The sequence below is a fragment of the Petaurus breviceps genome, unplaced genomic scaffold (genome assembly GCF_028583685.1).
Source record: "Petaurus breviceps papuanus isolate PSGF00001 unplaced genomic scaffold, PetGlider_PUasm1.0 98, whole genome shotgun sequence".
Taxonomy (NCBI): Eukaryota; Metazoa; Chordata; class Mammalia; order Diprotodontia; family Petauridae; genus Petaurus; species Petaurus breviceps.
In genome coordinates, this window is record NW_027187460.1 from 20,575,827 (window position 1) to 20,598,557 (window position 22,731).

The 22,731-nt window shown below is 38.3% G+C and overlaps 1 protein-coding gene across 1 annotated transcript in view; it reads left to right on the top strand.

Annotated features, from left to right (window-relative positions):
• ADCY8 (adenylate cyclase 8) overlaps positions 1 to 22,731 on the top strand; it is a 244,167-nt gene that overhangs the window by 140,053 nt on the left and 81,383 nt on the right. Inside the window, exons 10-12 of the mRNA XM_069081301.1 lie at positions 11,770 to 11,971; positions 13,579 to 13,668; positions 20,938 to 21,110. Of these exons, the coding sequence (XP_068937402.1) occupies positions 11,770 to 11,971; positions 13,579 to 13,668; positions 20,938 to 21,110 (465 nt within the window). The remainder of the gene's footprint in view (positions 1 to 11,769; positions 11,972 to 13,578; positions 13,669 to 20,937; positions 21,111 to 22,731) is intronic.

Here is a 22,731-nt window from a genome sequence, read left to right on the forward strand (position 1 = left end):
AGGAAGGAAGGAAGGAAGGAAGGAAGGAAGGAAGGAAGGAAGGAAGTTAAGGCTAAAATAATAGCTACTTTCAGGTATGTAGATGTCTTTCATAGAAGAGGGATTCAGTTTATTCTCTTTGGCCCCAGAAGTTGAGAATAGACCAATATAAGCTTGATGTCAAGAATAATTCCAAGCAATTAGAACAACGTGGAATGAGATTCCCCAGGAGGTGGTGGGCTCTCCTCCACTTTGGAGATCCTCGAGCAAAGTCTTAAGCATCCCTTGTAGAGTATGTTGTTCTGAGGATTCTGTTTCTGATGTGAATTGGACTTGTTCTCTGTGGTCTCTTTCAAATCAGATTCTGTGATTTACTGCATAAAACAGTTTTAATCTCTTGGGACTTAACAGTGCAGTAGGGAAAATAAGACATGCAGATAACTATAACATAAGTCAAAATGTGAAGTTCCATAGGAGAAATACAAATATGATGCTACCTTTCCTGATTCCCCCCAGTTGTTAATGACCTTTCTTACCTCGACCTTACTTAGCATTACCTTTTCTCTGCATATATTTCACCTCTGTGGAATGCAAACTCCCAAAGAACAGGGACTATTTTTGTTGATATCTTTGTATCCCCAAGGTCTAGATTGTATCAAGCTCATAGTAGTTACTTAATAATTCTTATCTAATCAATGAAAGAATGAACGAATGAATACAAGTTGATGTCTAAGTTCAAGGTTTGGAGGATATATGGAATTTAAATTGTAAATTGAGGAAGGGCATTCCAGGCATAGAGAGTAGCTTGAAGTGCGTGGCTTAGGATGTGTTTGAGAGAAATAAGTAGTTGCAGTTGGTATGGAGTGTGTGGTGCATTAAAGAAAGAGTGTGTAATAAGGCTAGAAAATTGGACTAGAGCCATCAGATTTTGGTATGCAAAGAAGTCCACCTTTCTAATTCTCATTTCCGCAAAGAAAAAGGAGAACTCTTGGACTAGCTTTGTGAGGGTGATGATCAAGGGATCATTGATAGGGAAGCAGGAAAGAGATGGGAGAATAGTTTCATTCATGTTAAAAATGTCATTGAATGGTGTTTAGTTTCCACAGAATGTCTTTTCAGTGATAGGTTACATTATCTATTTGAAAGAAGATCCCTGAAACCTTATTATGCAGTTGAAAGGCCTTCTCCAATATTTCATCCTGGTTTGAAGGTAACTACTTTCTCAAAAGAATTTCAAGCAAAGAAATTCCTGGCAAGTTCATCCAAACTGGAACGACTTCAAGTATGAGCCTAGAAGCAGACTGACTACTACCCACAGACCAACCTAGATAAGGAAAGAAAAGATCAACACTCAAAAATTGGACTCCAAGTGATAATTTGGTTTTGACCAAAGTCACCTATAAATCAAATGCAAAATAGAAATGAACTTAAGACTTAGGCAAAAACATTCCACTACAGTAAGAGCAAAGGAACAGCAGAAAAGGAAGACAGAAAACCCAATAGTTTTTAGACCATCTACAGATATTAATTAAAGTGTCTAGCCTCCTTAAATGCCATATCAATCCCTTGTTCATGTAAGAATGAAGTCTTTGTCCAAAGTTCTGAAGTGCCCATCAGAAATTATACACCAAAGCCCCCTAAAACCTGCCAGCAGGGGCCCCTACCAGGGTCCCTGGAAACCACCTAATAGGCCGTAATAGTAAGGGAACGTTTCACTTGTGTTTCTAGAAACATACCCTAGATACAAGTCTGTTCTTGTTAGCCCATATACAAGTCTGTTCTTGTTAGGTACCCAAGATTTTACTAGAAATGGTACTCTCCCCTCTCCTTGGAACCACATTCTGTTTGTTAGCAACATCTGGGTCTATAAAAATGCATCTTACAGAAGACTCAATGCTGTCTTCCCTATTGGGGAGGAAGTCACCAGCTGATTAATAAACATTCCTAAATTATAATTGGCTTTGCTGTCCTGTTATATTTCTCGTATGTCCACTACAGTTCAATAATTTGAGTCAGCTAGGTGGGGTAGTAGATGGAATTCTAGACTTGGATTCAAAAAAAAGATTGAGTTCCGGTCCTTCCTCAAACATTTACTAGCTGTGTGACCTTTGACAGGTCCCTTAACCTCTTTTAGCCTCATCTGTAAAAATGAGGATAATGATGACACCTACCTTACAAAGCTGTTATATGGTTCACGTAAGATTACGAATATAATATACTTTGCAAACCTTAAAGCATTATATCAGTATTGATGATAACAATGAATCTGGTGAGGATGACAACAAGGAGGAGAAGAAGGATTCACCACATTGCTGCAGGGACTGAAGCTCTTTCATATTGACTCCACAGAACACATAAAGAAGTTGAGACTAAATAGAACATCCCTCAGTCCTTAGAAAGGTGATGAAGGAAATTATTAGAATTATTTTTCCAGGGGTGGCTAGGTGGCACAGAGAATAGAGCACTGGCCCCAAAGTCAGGAGGACCTGAGTTCAAATTTGACCCCAGACACTTCACACACACACACATACACACACACACACACACACACACACACAAATTAGCCATGTGACCTTGGGCAAGTCACAACCCCAAATTACCCTCCAAAAAAGCAAAAAAACAAAAAAGAATTATTTTTCCATATGTATACAAAAGCAACAAAAAATATCATTTCATCAGATACATGGTCAGATCACCATCTTGCCTTGTGTCATTCGCAATGAACATCAACAAACAGATAACCATGAATATAATTGCAACTTAGGCACCAACATCTGTTGTAAAGAATGAAAGGGCAGAAACCTCCCACAGGAGCCACTAAACTTAATTACCATATGCACTGATATTCTGTGATAGTGGTATCAAACTCCAAAGAAACTAGAAGTCTTTGTGGCCTACAGTGACTTAAAAAAATTCATGTTAACCTTATTTATGTTTATTGCATTTTTATTTTGTTAAATATTTCCCAATTACATTTTGATCGTTTCAGCTGTCAGGCTGAATGTTTGATACCTCTTCTCTATGATGTCATAAATGTAGGCACAGTGAAAATAGAAAAATATGTGTTTAAAAAGTTGATTTTGTATTTAGAAATAAAAGAAGTCAAAAGATATGTAAGCTACATAGGAAATGGATGCTTAAGTTTCTCGAATACTTCCTTTGAGAGAGTCAAAAGTTATTAAACAAGACAAACACTAAACAATAGTTAATAAATATATGGGTATCTGTACATATTATGCGTACATATACATATGTGTGTATAATAAATATATGGGTATCTGTACATATTCTGCATACATATACATATGTGTATATAATATGTACATATATGTGTGTGTGTGAATCTATACATATATATGTATATATCTTATCATATAGGAAACCATCATTTCCACATGTCCTAGAAACAGTTAAGTGGTGTAGTGGAGAAATACTCGACCTGGAGTCAGGAAAGCCTGATTTCAAATCTGTCCTTAGACATTTACCAGTCATATAACCCTGTGTAAGTTATTTAAGCTGTCTGCATCAATTTCCTCATCTGTAAAATGGGGATAATAATAGCACCTATCTCCCAAGGTTATAAGAATCAAATGAAATCATCTTTGTAAAGCACTTTACAAAACATCATAATTCTTCAGAAAGCCAAGTTTCCTATCTCAAAATCCACCTGATTCTTCCTTCTCCCTCATCCTTCATACTCATCAATACCCAAATCTTGTCAATATAACTCCACACCATCTGTCATGTAGACACTCTCCCAGTTTAGGTCCTTATCACATCTTGCCTAGACATTTGCCATAGTTTCCTTAATGGAGTCCCTGCTTCTAATTTTTCTCTCTCTCCAATAATTCTCCATACAATACAAGACCAAAATAATCTTCTTACAGCATAGGTCTGACCATGTCATTCTGTTGCTTATCCAAGAGTTCCCTATGCCAATGAAATCACAGGTCCAGCCCCCATCTTTTCCAATAATGCCTTATATTTTTTTCTCTTTTGGTCTAAATCTGTGATTTCATTGGTGAAGGGAACTCCCAGTACGGATACTTCCACCACAGATGCAGACTAACAACTCATCAATAACTTATCAGCTTAGAATGTTGCCTAGGTCCCTGAGAATTCAAGTGCCATGTTCACATCACATAGCAAGTATGTTTATGAATCAGGTCTTGAACCCAATTCCCAATGTTGGCACCAGTGCTTAGCACATTTCCTGGCACCTAGTAAGTGCTTAATAAATTCTTATTGACTATCACCTATTCCATGTTGTCTCTCACCTTGTAAAATTATAGGCACTTAATTATAGTTTGTTTAATTGAAATTAATTATGAAGAGGACTTTAGAACCTACCCTCTCATTTTCCAGGTTTCTCATTGACTTAATTTTTTCAATAATATTCTCTGCCAACATCCTGGGTGATTTTCTATAACAAACTACAACTATATGGTAATATTTCAGATGGGGAGGTAGGAAGGATATAAAATTCTTGCTGTGTCTCTCGATTTTTAAAGAGCACTCAACATTACCTCATGTCCACATTAGGACTTGAATATGACAGATAAGATGACAGAAAGGGCTTCTTCATTCACCAATGGCCTCAGTGGACATCCACCTTCTCTTGAATATCTGTAGTGAATATTTCTCCATTATTTCACAAGGCAGCCCCTTCCACTTTCAGACAGTTTTAATTGTCAGGAAGCTTTGTACCTTATATCAAGCCAAAATCTACCTTTCTGTAACTTCCACACTTTGTTCATAGTTCTGCCCTCTGACCAAGCAGAATAAGTTGATTTTCTCTGCCAAGTGGCAGCCTTTCATAATTTAAGGCAGTTATCCTGTCCTTCTCCCTAAATGTCATCTCTAGGTTAAGTGTCCCAGCTCTTTCAACTAATATTCACATGACAATCTCAAGAACCATTTCACCATAGTAGTAGCAGCTCTCCCCTGGATGCTCCCCAACTCACTGATTGTTTGGTTCCTCCAGGAACCTCCATTTTAAGGAAAATGTATGGGACAGTCATGTTTGCCCTTTTATTTCTTTCCAGACTCTGATCCTTGACTCTGCCAGCTTCTTTCTCTACCATCCTCCCTCCCCTACCACCCTGCCACCTTGCTGTTTTTAAGTTTCCTTCTGTGTATTATCTCCACCCATTAAATTGTAAGCTCCTTGAGGTCAAGGACTGTTTATGTTTTTTCTTATATTTATATTCTCAGAAGTTCAATTTCAATTCCTAAAAAGTAGTGCCCAGAACTGGATGTAGTATGTACTATAGATGTAGTATGTAGTATGACCATAGCTGAGTGGGGAGGAACTACAACCTCCTCAGCCCAGCATTGTAACCAAGAGGTTCAGACATCCTGGTTTGCACTGCTGGAATATAGATCAGACTCTTGAAGGGGAAAACAATGACAACAATACCCTTTCCCTACTATACCCTGCTGTAAGTGAAATCCATCATGAAAGCCATCCATGGGGCAAGAAAGGTTGAGTGCCTGCCAGTGGCAATGGTGGTGCCATGAGATTTCCTCTCATCCCCGATGAGTCCCTCCTGGCTGCTCCCTGGCTGTTCCTTCTAACAAGGACAGTAGCTTCCTCCAGAATGGTCTCTCCCAATAGTACCTTCTACTTGTCCTAAGCACCAGAATTACAAGTTAAGAATGTGACTATGCCTCACTTAGTGCAGTTTAGAAATGAATGATCTCCATTTATCACTGTCAGCCAATTAAGAATCGTTTATCAATTGCTTATCATGTGTCAGGTACTGTGTTAAACACTGGTGATTCAAAGACAAACATGGAACAAAGTAAGGTCTAGTATTGACATGGAAGGGAAAATTTGCCCCTCTTATTCCCTAAGAGTGAAGTTTGGGTCTCTCAAACCTTCTTCCAGCTCTAGGAAGGAAAGGTATCTTTTCTCAAATGTCCCATTGCTTTAACTATTCCATCATGGCCTGCCAGAGAAATTGACAGACCCCAGAGAGAACTTAGGGACATCCACCAAGGTCCTTTTGATCCTTTTTTAGATACTTAGATTACATTTGTGAATTCACAGAATGACTACTCCATTCACTGACCAAAACTCTGTCCCTTCCAAAGAGAATCACGTATGATTCCTGATAGAACAAAAGGAGCTCTTTCTCTTGGAATCAGAGGATCAAGGTTCATATCCTGCCTTAGTCATTTTCTTCCTTTGTGACCATGGGCCTCAATTTCCTCAACTTGAAGAAAAAAAAGAGGAATTTAGATTAGATGGCCTCTGAAGTCTCTTCCAGCTCTCAGTCTATGATCCTTTCATCCTTCCATAAATGCACCAAAGGTGGTCCACTCAAATGCATTCAAAGACTTTTCTTTGGTTCTTTTAAGATGTTGAAGAGCCAACGTAACTCACAGGTAAGTTCCTTCAGTAGTCTGTCAATGTATTGGCCATTAGACAAAGAGAATACATAAAGAGTGAGAACAATTCAATTAATGTCTACTGATCATGAATTCTTTTTTTTTTTATTTTTGGAGGGCAATTGGGGTTAAGTGACTTGCCCAAGGTCACATGGCTAGTTTTTGTGTTAAGTATCTGAGGCCAGATTTGAACTCAGGTCCTCCTGACTCCAGGGCCAGTGCTCTATTCACTGTGCCACCTAGCACCCCCATTGATCATGAATTCTTAAGGGTTTACGTGTGTGTGTGTGTGTGTGTGTGTAGTCCCTTTGGCAGTATGGCAAAGCCTATGGCCCCCTTCTCAGAATGATGTATGTTGCCTGCATTCATAATTGAAGGAAACCCTAAATTTCAGTTAGAGATTAGTAAAAGTAAAAACATAATTTTTTCCCATACAAGTTCACAGACTCCCTGAAATCTATTCATGAACCAGGAACCTCAATTTAATAACTCCTACTATACTCAGCATTATATGTGACATTAGTGCAGGAAGCAATGAATTTAGAATCAGGAGAAATTTAGCTCAACCCAGACTTAAACCACAGCTCCAGCATTTACTAATTATGTAAACCTTGGCTGTGGTTTAACCCATCTGAGCCCTAGTTTTCTCTTCTGTAAAAACGAGTCAATACTTACATTACCTGCCTCATTGGTTGCATATATGGAAAGCATTCGGTAAATCTTAAAGTCTGTCTATGGATGTATTATCATCTGTATCCTGTATTCCACCATGACTATGGAAATAAAGAAAGGAAGGGGGCAACAAACATTTTTAAAGTGCCTATTGTGTGCTAGGCACTGTGTTGAGTGCTTTACAAATACTACCTCATAGGGACCAAAGATCATTTTTTATTTTTAACCATTTTATGAGTCACTCTGCCTTTCCCCCCAAAATTTATAGGCTGTGGACAATTCACCTGATGATGAGCATGAACTTCTTAGTACTTACCTAGGCTGATCTTCAGATAGTAGACATAGTCCCTCACAAGATGTCCTACTTAGGGAAAAATTCCAGCTCCTGTATTCTGCTGGCATAGACTCCAAGAGACCAAGGTCTCTTTCATGCCACAATGAAACACTGAAGGGGGATCCCATTGTAGATGTCCTCAAAAACCTCACCCATCAGAGAAAATAGGCCAGAGCCTATTGTAAAGTATATATTAAAAATGGCCCTAAGGCCTTTTGATAAGTCTTTCTATGAGTACTGAGAATGAAGGAAACATTGGGAGGAGGGGAATTTGGGCTTTTTTTAAGCCTTTGAGATAAGCCCAATATTAAAAGTTAGATTATTTTTGTTCTATTTAAGTGAGTCATGCCTAGTAATACTTCCCATAGGTAACATCTTTATTCATTCATATAGGTAACTCTTGCTATCTGGTTATGGTACTAATTTCCTTTGTTATTAACTAGAAGAGTTTCAAAACAAGTTAGGAGGTATCAACCAATAAAAATCCTTCTGCTTTGTACTCAGTGGGCATCCTAAAAATGGAGTTTGTGTGTATGAAATGTGTTTCTGTGAGAGAGACAGATAGAAAGACATAGAGAGAGAGAGAGGGAGAGAGAGAGAAAGAGAGAGAGAGATTGTGTGTGTGTGTGTGTGTGTGTGTGTGTGTGTGTGTGATAGGGAGTGGAGAAAGAAAGAGACAAAACGAGGAGAGTGGAACTGATATTCTTAGTCTTCTTTTAGTCCCATATAGCCAGAGACAGCAGCCTCTTCAGGACAATAATAAAAGCATTTCAAAGAGGATTGTCATTCAACTCATTTTCTTTCTTTCTTTTTATTTAATCAACACAAAACTTTTTAATAAAGAACACAAAATGCCCAAAGACTCACTCTTTGAAAGGACATGTATTTACATTATTTACCAACTTCAGAAAGCCTCAGTACCCACTGTGAACCTGTTAGGAAACATGGCAAAGATTTCATGTGTGCGTAAGAGTAAAAGCAAGTCACGAGCCCTCTGAGTAAAGAGCATGTTCCTGTATTCTATCAGCCAAACTTTGAAAAGGCTTCCTAGGCTAGTTCCACCCCCTCCCTACACGCATCCTTTCAGACACAACTCACAGAGAGTTATTCTACAAAAGTCTATTCTATTCCATTTGTTATGGAATGCTGCTGGACTCTTGCAACTAAAACCAATTCAAAATAACTTTGAATGGAGTGTCCAATTAGATGCTTCCAGATGGACAGGTGTTATTGCAGTTTGTTAAACAAATGTTGATAGTCAAGGGACTGGAAAAAAAAAAAAAACTTCACAAGCACCAGCAGAATACAAATGAAAACTGCATCAAGCTATGAAGCTCCCTTATTTGCTATGGTCTTGTTTTTTTCATGGATGTTGGTCTTTGGCACATTCATGTAAATCCATTCAACTCATTTTCTAAGTATACATCACCTTTAATTATATAAAATGCAAACCTAATTCCATTTGTTTTGATTGTATTAAAAATAGATGGTTGTGCTCCAGGCAATTATGTGTGTTGTAGTGTGCACTGTCATATTTAAGTTTGCAGAGATCTTCCTGAAGAAGATAGTCAGAAAGAGACTAAGTTAAGAAAGGCTTAAGGGGTGGCTAGGTGGCACAGTGAGTAAGAGTGCCAGCCCCAGAGTCGGGAGGACCCGGGATCGGTTCTGGCCTCAGATACTGAACACACACACACACACACACACACACACACATACACACACTGGCCTGGTAACCTTGAGCAAGTTATTTAGCCCCAATTGCTTAAGAAAGAAAAAAAAAGAAAGGCTTAACAGAGGGGTTGCAAATCTAGGACATGTATGCCATGTACTGTGAATGGCAAATCAACTGATCTTCAATAATGAATGAACCAATTTAACTCAATTCAATAAGTATTAATCACCTAGCATGTATGAAGTACTCTGGGTACAGAGATTAAAATGAAAGAGTTCCTGCCTTTAAAGAATTTATATTCTACTGAAGGGAGACAACACTTACATAGATAAGCAAATACAATATATTTGGAAAATGAATGAAAAGTAATTTTGAGGGGGCAGAGCACTAACAGCTGTGGAAAACAGAAAAGTCCTTTTGTTAGAAGGTACCACATTGGGTAAAGACATGAGAGGAGATAGGGCTTTCAAGTAGATTAAGTGGGAAAGGGAAGCTTTCTAGTTATGGAGGAAAGCCTATGAAAGAGGAAGAAGATAGAAGGTCATTTGTGGAGAAAAGCAAATAAGACAGTGTGAGTAGAATATAGAACTGAATAATAAATACATTCAATCATTTATTTTGGAGTTGAATAATCAACAAGCATTTATTAAGGACCTACTATATGTCAGCTACTATGCTAAGCACTAGGTATACAAAGACAAAATTAAACGACTCCTGCCTTCAAGGAGCTCTAGCTACCCACAGTATAAGGCAGAGGACAGGGAGAGATCATAAACTAATTAATCCCTTGAGTCTGATGGTAGGATTAGAAAAGGCTGCACAAGGGAGAAAAGTGTGAAGACCTTGAAAGCTAGAGATGGAATATAACTTGATCGTGATTGTACACAGAGTCAATACTTTGTATAGCTATAAACACACAGGACTTGGGCAGAATCTTATTAACTTGTAAAGGGAATGGTTCCACAAAATCAATTTATTGAGGTGTGTTAAGCTAGCAAGCTATCTATTGGATTAAAAAAAAGTGCTGAACCATGAGTTCATAGGTCTGGGTTCTAGTCCTAGCTCCAGTACTAGCTAATTATTTTGATGCTGGCCAAGTCATCTGGTCTTTTTGTACCTTAATTTCTTCAGTTATAAAATAAGGAGGTTCTGTCTGATAATGTCTAAAGTCCCTTCCAGCCCTGACACTCTGGATAATTAAATAAGTTTAATTTAAAAATTACTTTGATTTTTTTAAACAGAAAGTATAAATTGTTAACATTATTTAGCATACATATTGTAGTTCTGAGAAGTTGTGAACTCAGAAGAAAGGAGTTCCAGTACTGGGGATCACTGAGAGATCATTAAGTAGGCAGCAAGGTGTTCATAGAAAAATGACTAGGGTGTGAGTCAAAGGACTTGAGTTCATATTCTTTCCCATCCGTGTAACCTTGGGAAAGTGATTTATTCTTTCTGGACTTCAATGTCCCCATCTGTAAAATGAGGGGCTTGACTGTCAGTCCATCAGTCAATAAGTATTGAGTGCACTTTGTGATAAGCACTATGCTAAACTGATGTTACAAAGAACAGAAAACAAACAAAAGAACCTAATTTCTGCCTTCAAGGAGTTTACAGTTTAATGGAAGAAATAACATGCTAACAACCGTGTCCAAAAAAATAGATACAAAATATGCTGAGAATAATCTCAGAGAGAAGGCACTAAGATTAAAGCAGACTAGGAAAGGCTTCTTACAGAAAGAAGAACTTTAGCTAAGACTTGAAGAAAGACAGGGAATCCAGGATGTGAAGACAAGGAGGGAGAGAGTCCCAAGCATGAGAGGCAGCCAATGAAAATGTCTGGAGCCAAGAGATGAGTGATCTCTAATGTCTTTCCCAGTTCTTGTTTCAAAAATATATGTGACTAGATTATGTCTAAGGGTCCCTCCAGCCCTAATATTTGGATTTGGAAAAAAAGAGACTTAATTAAGAGGACTGTAATTAAGTTTCCCAAAGGAAGAAATGGATAAACCCTTTACAGTGACTCTGCTTTCATGAAACACCAACACCTGAGCAAAGTGTAAAAATGCCAAGAGTCAGTTCCTATTGGTATCTGCCCAAAAGAAGGCAGGAAACAAACCCAGCAGATTTGCAAAATGTGCCCAAAGGGCTTTCCCTCTATCATCATGCAGACCCACCTAGAGAAGCAAATTTTGTAGAGAACCCTCAAACATCTGTAGGCACAATTAGATGGCTGGGATTTTGTTCTGGTGAAATCCATGGTGCTACTTGTGACAAAAATAGAGACCCAGAGTTGTCATGGAGTTTGGATTTGAGCATCTGAGTAGGTGGAGGCTGACAGTGCATTGTAAGCCCCACATTTTGGGGCAGAGGGCATTTCTCCAGCTCCTGTAGCTAGGATATTGAGATAATCATCCAAGCTAAATGTTGCCTTGGCAGCCGTTGCCTAGTGAGATGAGTGAATGAGAAGAAGAGAGGGAAAAATGGACAGAAGTAACAAATCTAAATAAACATTTACTTTTCATGGCAAAATACACAGCATAGGGAGAGTAGTCTCAATCTAAAAGTTACCCATGTCCACTAATAGCTATTTCTTGAATGAAGACTAAATGGAAAATGTTTCAGCCCCAGAAGAGGGAAATACCTCATGAGGTAGCTAGTAGTGCCCAGTAAAAAGAGTTGACTAACATTAAATCACCCAGTCTTCTGTTCTTCTTTTCAGGATGATGCCAATGGTCATTCAATTTTCTCTCCTGATCATGCTGCACTCGGCCCTTGTTCTTATCACCACAGCAGAGGATTATAAGTGTTTACCACTTGTGCTGCGGAAAACTTGCTGTTGGATTAATGAGACCTATCTGGCCAGAAATGTCATCATCTTTGCCTCCATCTTGATTAATTTCCTTGGTGCCATCTTAAATATTGTAAGCATCTCTAAGCACTGGAGACAAATCTGTCTAATTTTGAGGTTAAGGAAGTTTCCATATTCTACAGATTTCTCTCTACCTTTCACAAAAAAAAAAAGGCTAATGGTCATGTTCCTGAACTAGTCCCACTCCCCCCCCACACACACACATACCTAAGGGAGGGAGGGCCATAATATAAAGGGAGTTAAGCAGTGAGGTCCTGTTAAATCTGCTGCCCCTCAAATGGTACCAGTCATTTCTTATAGGTTGCCATCTGTCCATTACTTTTACATGAAAAGAGATTATCCTTTGGATATCACTGCTAGTCAATCAGTTTATATTATTATGTGTCTTCCCAAGAATCAGCTATTAAAAGTAGAATGTACTCCAACCTGAATTTATTACTATCCTTGGAATATTTGTCATTTCTGTGTCAACTTGATATATTAGATTTTATGAATTTTACTAACCCTGACCAGGATAAAAAGCATTGTAATTTTCCATGAATATTTTGTACATACAGATATTTTGAGTTTTCTGGGCCAGATTTTAGGCATAATTATTTTAGGCTGTAGATGGGAAATTGGTACTTTGAGTGGTTATTTAGGCCATTCCCACATCTTTGAATATAATCATAGAACTCTTAGAGTTAGAAGGTGCTTCAAAGTTCATCTGGTATAACCTTTGCCTGATGGTGTGGTGCACTTAATATTCTTGACATGTGGTCGTCTAACCTTGGGTTGGACACAGCCAGTGGTAAAGAGCTCACTAGGCAAGTTCATTTTCCCTACTTGTAAATTGAGAAGATTTATTAGAATCGGTGACCTTTCTCACTGGCTCTAAAGTTCCATGACCTTGAGGCAAGTCATTCCATTTTCACATAGTTCTAATTCTTAGGAAGTTCTTCCATCATTTGAACTGCAGTCTGCCTCCCCATGGTATTTTTGGTTCTCATCTCTTGGAGCCAAAAATAGTCAGTTTAAACCCTACTTTCCTATATTATAAGACATTATCATTAACAGTTGGAAGAGACGCTCATAAGCCAACCCCCCCCCCCCTTGGAAAAGAATCCTCCCTAAAACATAAAGGATAAGTGCACCTAGCCCTACCCTGAAGACTTTCCCATTTCTTTCAACAAAGCACTAAGGCTTAGTCTCTTCCAGCTCTTACGTCTTATATTCTTATAGTCTATAGTCTAAAGTTCCCTCCTTCTCTGATAGTTTATTATGCTTATGTTTTTAGCATTCTCTACTCCAAGGTGCATCCAAGTTCCATATTCTAAAATAATATGCCCTAAGGTCTACAGCTCTGAAAGTCTATTATCACCTGCATTTTAACATATATTCTAAGGTCCCCTCCAACATGATGGTCTCTATTCTACCATTTTATATTCAAGGGTCCCTCTTAGCCCTAACCTTCTGTGTTCTGTGTGATATTATTTACCTACCCTGACACTCTAGGGTCCTATGATTCTTTAAATGGCTATAGTTCCAGCAGAGTCTGTGGTCAAACATACAGTCTCTCCTAGGGTAGTCATTTAAGAACAGTTAATAGCACCCTGTGCAGTCTCAATCTTCCTCACTGACTTAGTGTTCCTGTTTCTGTTTGTTTGTTTTTATCCCCAGCTGTGGTGTGATTTTGACAAGTCAATACCCTTGAAGAACCAGACTTCCAATTCCTCGGCTGTGTTTACAGATATCTGCTCATACCCAGAGGTATATATAAGCTCCCTTTGGCAAATCTTGGGCATAGTTAATGCAACACGACTCTCTTTTTAAATGAGCACATTTGATAGACATGCCTCCAGGAAACAAGCCAGTAAATCTCTCTTACTAAAAAAGCAGAGCTAAATTTAAACTGAGGAAGAGAGTGTAGAGATAGAGAAGGGTCATAACAACCACATGGTCACAGGAAAATTCTAAAGTGAAGAGAAACTCTGGAAGACGCATTAGAAACATTGTGCACCCAATAGCATTGACTATTGGAGTCACTGGGGACCTTGGAGGCCAAATTACCTTCCCCTCTCATCTTACAGAATGGAAAACTGAGATCCACAGGAGTGAAATAAAACAATATTCACATTAATATAGAGTTCCAAGGTTAGTTAAGTACTTTTCCTCATAGCAATATTATGAGCTAGGTACAATAGATTGGCAGGGGCGGGGGGGGGGGTGTGGAGATAGAGAAGGGGCCCCCAGCTCTAATCCTGCCTCAGACATTTACTACTTCTGTGACTTTGGGCAAGTCACTTTTAACTTCTTTCAACCCCAGTTTCTTCATCAATAAAAAAAAATGGGGGGATGTAATAATGGCGCTTACTTAACAGGGTTATTGTGAGGAATGATTTCTTTGCATAAGTATGCCTATGCTCATTTTATAGGTGAGAAAACTGAGATTCTGACTGATTTACCTGCCCAGGGTCATGATCTCTGTAATAGAGGAAGACCTGATATAAGGCACAGTGAGAAAGCAACAGAATATTTTCTGGGAACAGGTAGTCACAATTGACTGGGTTGGGAAGTAGATGGCTAGAAATAGGATAAGAGTAGAAATCACAACATTTTGAGTTATATTTTTATCTGTTTGTTTTGCTCTCCAGTATCAGTGAACTGCTATATCACATGAGTTTTAGGGAGAATCAGGTGCCAGGGTAAAGTGGAGGAATTAAGAGGAATAGGCTCCCCTGGAATCTCTCTCAGATACCTGTGATTATATGTTTTATTGGAATAGGACAGTGGTTGGCCATAGTGGCACCTGCCTATAATCTTTGCTATTGGGAAGCTAAGACTAGTAGATTGCTTGAACTCAAGAATTCTAAGCTGCAGTGGGGCTAAAGCCTGTTGAATATCCACACTAAGTCTGGCATCTATGTGGTAAAGCCTTGTTTGTGAGTATAGACACTGGGATGCTGAGGAGGAATGGCCCAGGTACAAAATGAAGCAGATCAAGGCTTCTATACCAATGAATGACCATTGCACTTCCAGCTAAGGCAAGCTAGGGAGACCCCTCCTCCAAAAGGGATTGGGGGGAGGGAATAGACTGGTGAAGAGATATTTGGCCAAATTACCTACATTCTAGAACAGAATGGTCATGTGATGCTCCAGCCAACCTCCACAGAGAGATTTTGAAGGCTCTCCAAGAATTCTTGGAATCACAGAGCAAGCTTACAGAACATGCTGTGACACAGGTATCCCATAGAGGGTCTACTTGAGGTCCAAAGACATACATAAGTTTGTCTGATGAGATCAGAGATAGGAAGAGGGAAGCAACATTTTACATATGTGTGTGTGTGTGTGTGTGTGTGTGTGTGTATGTTGCAGGGGAGGGATGAGGGTTAGGTTGAATGAGCTGTTATAGAAATTCCCCAGAGGATCTCACAATCTAGGTTTTCAGAGATAAAAGATACTTTAGAAATCATATCGTCCAAATCCTTCATTTTAGAGAGGAGTAGGGTAAACTTTCTAAAGGCATATGGCTAGTCAATATTCTGCAAAAAGGTTCTACTACCAACCCCTTTTTGTGAATTACCCCAAACCAGAAACTGGCAGAAAACAGGAAACACTTACTCCTCCAGTAGCAACCCCACCAGAGATGCGCAATGGCTGGGAGGAATTTTCAGGGAGGTCCACTGTTGCTCTGGCTGTATCACTGTGAGAAAAGGAAAGGAGATGGCTTGGGGACAGCCATTTATTAGTTCTATTTTATTAATATTCACCAAATTTTTGGCTCAATTATAATCCTTCTGTCCTCCTCTGTCAATTCCAGAGCTATTCTCTCCACATAAAAATGATTAATCAATGTAAAATGAGTGAATGGACAAAGAATTAGGGATAGTGGGCTATTTTTAACATTGAGAAGAAGTAAAAAAGGATGATATCCTGATAAACATAATGAGTTTCAGGTTTCCTTTGATTTCCCATTTTTGGAAGGAGAGAGAGAGACAGAGAGAAAGACAGAGACATATAGGTAAATAGATATAGTTAGAGGATAGATACACAGACAGATAGACAGATAGATTAGATGGATGGATGGATGGATGGATGGATGGATGGATGGATGGATGGATGGATGGATGGATGGATGGATTAGATAGTCAGATATAGATAAGATAAGATAAATGGATGGATGGATAGGTAGGTAGGTAGGTAGGTAGATAGATAGGTAGATAGGTAGGTAGATAGATTCCAATGACCTTTGCCTCCAAGCTTGATTTTCACAAAAGCCTTTGTTTTCAGGCATATCCAACTAATATTGCATAGTGGTCCTGACCTGCCTGTTCTGTTTCTGGCTTAAAATGAGTTCATTAATTGTTCTAATTTGTCTTTTCAAAGGGATAGTGAGGGGGTAATAGTGGGAAGAGATGAAAGCCTCAGGAGACCTAAAGTCAGGGTTCCATCACTGATTGAATGTATGACCTAAGGCAAAGCAATTTAACTCTTTAGACTGTTTTATTCATCTATAAAAGGGGGATTATATTATTTGCTGTAAACAAAAATAGGAACAATGGATAGAAGTAGCCAAGTGGCAAACTTAAGCTTGATAAAAGGGAATTCTCCCCTCTAGTTAGAGCTGTCCCAAAGTGTACTGGCCTCCCTCTAAAGGTAACGGGATCCACCTCACCAGAGGTTTTCAGGCAAAGGCTGGATGAATGCAGAATCAGAATTTTAAAAGCACAGAAAAAAAGGATTTTGCAACTGTCAAGTGCAACCGATACCCAAAAGAAATACTAACAAGTGATCATCCAACCCCTGCTTGAAGATATTTAATGAAGAGCTCTCTATCTCTAGAGGTAGTCCATTCCATTTTAGGCCAGCTTGATTGTTAAGCCTAAATTTGCTTCTTTGCACCTTCTACCAAGTGCCCTCAGGGAGTAAACAGAACACATCTAATCCTATCCCTATACAACAATTCTTCAGATATTTGAAGACAGTTATCATCTCCCTACTCCCCGCTCCCTCCCTCATGTCTTTTCTTCTCTGGGCTAAACATATCTACATATCCAGTTCCTTTATCCAGTGCTCATAGAACATGGATTCAAGGTCCTTCACCATCCTGGTTGCTCTACTCTGTAAGCTCTCCAGCATATCAATGTCCTTCTCAAACTGTGGCACCCTGGAATACAATACTCCCCATGTGATCTTACCTGGGCAGAGGACAGAGGGATTCATACTTCCTTAGCTCTGTTTGATTCTAGGCATGATTCATATATGACAGCCAATCATGTGGTCACAGGGTATAAAAACCAGCTCAGTATTAACCAGGTGGAGAAATTACCTGTTCAAAAAAGAAATCCCACAATGGGGGAAATGAGCCAAGAAGATCCTACCTTTGGCCATGTCAAGGTCATCCCTTCAACTTTTCTCATGACTAGACATCTACTTTTAATAGTTCTCAGACTGCAGCACATGTCATTTTCTACTTTTGGCTTCATGACAATTCAGACAACCATCCCATAATGAAAACTCAAAACAGTAGTAAATTGTAACCCCAATAACTTTTATCTCAAATAGCAAAAATTCACTAATCACAATTTAGGGATTGAATATCATTAACTTCTTGTTAATGCTTTCCTAATGTTATATTTAATTTATCCTTTACTTATACACTAAAACTAACCCCACATTCTGGGTTTTCAGACATACAACAAATACCTGATTGTTGACTCATATTATGTGTTAAAGTTACATCTTTAAACCACCCTATAAATTTTCATAATGTTTACATGATAGTAAAAATTTTTCAAATGAGGACTTATAAACTTATTTTTATTATCTGTTTTAAAACAAATAAACCCCATTAAATGCTTAAGGATTTTCAAATATCTATTTTATTATATCCTTTTAAAAGCTCAATTCATAATCTGACAGCATCCAGATAAAAAAAGAAATTATTTTTTTCTAACAGCATTGTAGACACAATGGTTTTTCACAGCATTTTACAATATAAGAAAAAATTTAGAAATATAATAGCATACACAATTACATATATTAAAAATATGACCCAAAAATTATTACCAGTCAGATGACACCACTTCAGTCAAATGCATTTCAAATTTATAGAAAATCATCAATCTTACTGCCTTTGGTGTTTTATACTAATCATATCTAAAATCTATCATAAAATTACATTCAATTAAAGAAATAATAATAACAATAGTCAACCTTTATATAGTGCTTACCATTTCACAATTATTATATCACTTTGATCCTCACAACAACCCTGGGAGGTGAGTACCATTATTATTTTCCTCTTTACAATTCAGGAAACTAAGGCAAACATAAATAACTTGTTTAAGGTCACACAGCTAATAAATTTTCTTTTTTTTTTTAAAGCAATTGGGGTTAAGTAACTTGCTCAAGGTTACACGGCCAGTTATTTTGTGTGGGTGCCAAGTATCTGAGGCCGGAACCAATCCCGGGTCTCTCGACACCAGGGCCGGCACTCTTATTCACTGTGCCACCTGGCCACCCCAGCTAATAAATTTTCTGAGACCTGAATGTAACTCATGTTTCCCTGCATTTTTCTAGCATTTTTTTTTTGTCCAGCAGCTTTATTTGGAAACCTTGTCTGAAATAAGAGAGGTTAGTATGGTCAGAGGGGAAAAGCCTCTGAGATGGGGGAGTCACAGTGGATGTCTGATGAACTGGGGTGGGAGTAAGAGGGGAATCTTTGCTGAAGTAAGGGTCAACTGATCTGGAATGGTGGGTTGGGTCAGGAAGTTGCTGATCTGGGATAGGGATTAGAAAGGGAATCTCTGAGCTGGGGTGAGGCACTCTGGAGGGTCACTGATTTAAACAATCTTTCTTCTTTTCATGGTCAAGGAAGGGTTAAATACCAGGTGAATTTAAACCACATACCTATTTTTTTTCTTCATTCTGGGATTACTTTCAAACTATTTTCTTTCCTTCATTACATTAAAACAATAGGTCTATTGGCAGTGGGGATTATTTAAATTCTATTTACCCTTAAAACTTTTACAGAATTAAATTCTTATTTTTCCTTAAAATAAATTCTACAGAGTTGTACCCCAAAACTCATAAATAGTGAATAGAGTTCTTAACTTAGAATCATGAAGCCCTGAATTCAAATTCAGCCTCCAAAATTTACTAGTCCTATAATCCTTACAAAGTCATTTAATTTCTATTCAGGAAAATGCCTGGAAATTATCTACTGCATAATAAATTGGTTGTGATCTGCCTTGGTAGAGGGAGTTCCCACACTAGGAGTTCATAGACACATCATGAACCCAGGAAATATGGGACTTTTCTGTAGTATTGTTGGATATGGTATATTTTATGATTAATTATGAAGAATTAGAATTACTCATTTGCATAATGAGTTACATTTCATATAGCATCCATTCTGCATTTAGTACTGAGAAGAAATATTGGATAGTAAGTTGCAGAGATGGGGAGCTTGTGGGGAAAGGACTTTACCTATATGGGAGACCTGAACATGGAAATGTGGATGGAACTAGTGCATAGCAAAATGTTGAGGGTAAACAGGGAGAGAAAATAGAGCTCCTAGAGGATACAAAAGGGAATAGAATCAATGACATGAGTGGAAGAATATACTTTACCATGGTAAAAGACTTGCCATATCTACTGCTTCATGTGGACCAAAAGAAGAGGGGATTAGTAATGAGGTAGAAAAATTTTGAGGTTAGAGAAAAAAGCATGAGGGAGATCATAGACTCATTCTTCTCCATGTAATGGTGAGTGAGGTCATCTGTTGAGTCAAGAGGATTGGTATCAAGAATCTAAGGAGAGAGGAGGTCTGGACAAAGCTATTGTATGATCTGTGATGGGAATTTGGATAAAAGGTTCATAAAGGACCAGTTAAAATTAGATAAGGTTGATTTTTAATTAATGAGTCTCCATAATTTTGTAACTTGGAGAGAGGGAGGGAGAGAAGAACAAAGAGAGGGAGAGGGAGGGGGAAAGACAGACAGACAGAGGGAGAGAGACAGGGAGGAAGGGAGGAGGCAGATGGTGGAGCTAACTATTCAGATTTGAGAATTGATATAAGGGGAAGAATAGAAAAACAATAGGGAAAGGGAGTTAAGCAGGATACCTACTCAGACTTGTTAATCACATAGGTAAGACATTGAAGTTGTGATTCACTAAGGAAACAAGGAGGAATTGCCTAACTAGAAGCTATATGAAAGGATCAAGAGTATGTGGGAGATGTTCTGGGCATCCAGAAGCAAGATGGTAGAAGAATTGACAAGGTAAAAATAATTTCATCTGAGAAAGAAATTACAGAAGTCAAGATATTGGAGTTAGAACAGTTTAGAATGACAGGGCCAAATTTTGATGCGGAAATCATGGGAATTGGGGTGACTGATGGCAGGTTGTTCAATGAGACATCAGTATGAATATTGAAATCATGAAGGATGAGGTCAGGGGTTGGAGTAAAGAGAAATATTGTGAGTCAGTTCCTGAACTCAATAACAAAGGAATAAAAGCCTCCTAGATGTTGGCAGGTGACAGAAAAATAGGATTTCAAAGGGAAGAAGTAATCTAATTAGAAGTTCTACTTTGAAATCCAGGGTTCTGATCCTGGCTTAACCACCATATATGGAAAACCTTGAGCAAATCACTACACTCTATTGTGTCTCAATTATCTTATTTGTAAAATGACAGGCACGGACTATATTTTCTCTAAAGCAGTATTTAACTCTGCACATCTACAATTCTATGATCCTAAGCATGTCTAGAATATAGGGGTTTATCTCTGAAAAAGCAGAAGACAAGAAAGTTAGTGAGAGACACAAAAAGGTTTAAGAACCTAAAAGGACCAATTTATAAAGGGTATATATCACCAGTTTATTAGATAAGTTTGGATTTCACACAGAAGACACTGGAAACCTCATGTGATCTCCATAAGGAAATTAGTCATTTGTGACATATTACCATTATACCTCAGCCCTGAATATTCCTATTCATATGACTACTGAATTTGATGATCTCTTCTCTCTCTAGTACTTCGTTTTCACGGGTGTGTTGGCTATGGTGACCTGTGCAGTTTTCCTCCGACTTAACTCTGTCCTGAAGCTGGCTGTGTTGCTGATTATGATTGCAATCTATTCTCTACTGATGGAGACCATTTATGCTTCCCTCTTTCTGCACTATGACAACTTCAATCACAATGGAGAGTAAGTGCCTGTTATCACATGTTTTCTGCGTGCTCTTTCTGTTGGGCAGGCAGGACTTTTGAGGGTAGTGCTTGAATATGTCTTATGCCACCTTGCACAGTGCTGGGCACACAGTCATGTGTGTGCATTAAATGTTTTCTAATTAATCATGTGAAAGATGGTGGATGGAAACAGGGGTCACACTCTGCCTTTGATGTTTCATGAGTAGACTATGAGCAGTTACACAAACAGCAAAAGAAACTAGGTAGTTACACTCTTTGTAACATAGGAACTAGAAAGGTAGGAAGCAGTGTTGTTGAACAAGGACAGAATACAGTGGGTTAGGACACCTAATGTGGTTTGGAGATAATTAAATATAATAGTTACAGTTGGCAGGCTGATTCTGCCAGTGATTTGAGACTGGCTACCAGAGTTCTAAGAAAACTAAATCATTTAGGTACTATGTAGTAGTAGAAGTTGAGACTTGCCCAAGGCTTTAACATGTGAACACAATAACAGTGGTATGAATTTTTCATCTGCATATGATCTGAGACTCTTGGTGTCTTGATTTGGCAAGATCAGAACTTTAGGGAGTTAGTACTACAGTTTTGTATCCTCTGGAGCAAAGGAGTTCGAAAAAGTCCCACTGTCTTTGAATTGTAGGAGTAGCTGAACTGGAGATCCTGGGTCACTTTATCATGAGTAGAATTCCAGTAAAGATTTGCTGAAGGATTTTCTGCATAATGCATGCCTGTATAACCTTGCTGGAAATTTTCCTTTCCTTATAGCAATAAGATGCATCTCTATTCGAGTTCATGGGCAAATCCTTAAGTGTGAAATTTAACATAAACATAGTACACTTGCTCCTGCCTTATTACATAAGATTTTAGTGGCTTCCCTTCAATAAAGTCTTGACACAACTGGAGAATACCTAACACAAGCACTTTGGGTCTAGTGAGATTACAGTAAGTCAAAGAAAGGGTTGTACCCTCATCTTCTTCACTCTGAGATGGAATCCACTCCACTACTTATCTGACATTGCTATGTTTTAAGTTTTATATAGTGTTTTACATGCACTAACTTCTCACATTCCTAGTAACTCTGCAGAACATTAAATTGCAGAGCAGATGGCAAAAAACATTGGTGGGGAGAGTTTCTTTACTGGAAGTTCCCTGCACCAATGAAATCACAGGTCTGGGAAAAAAAATAAAGTTATTATTAGAACTTGTCAAACTTTGTTCATCCTCAACATAGCTCTTTAGGATTCAAAGCTGGCTTCATATCACAGTGAGGCATCAAAGAAGGCATTGACAGAAGAATAACAATAATGGTAATAATGATGTTGATAAGGCATGAATGGCTTTAATTGTGCATGGATATATTCTTGTTCACCAAATTGCCAAATAGGAAAACTGGAACCCTTGAGATTTAAACAGGACCTTTGGGGACAAGTAGCAGAAATTACTTCTTGCAAATCAGGTACTAAATATGTAAAACTATAAAGCTGTAAAAACTAAAAGTATAACCAGGATTTAGATGAAACCATCTCTAAGAAGAATAGCATTGTACTAAAAGGCAAGAAATCTAGGTACTTCCTCTCCCTATGCTACTAGCTACTTATATGACCTTGAGCAAATCATGT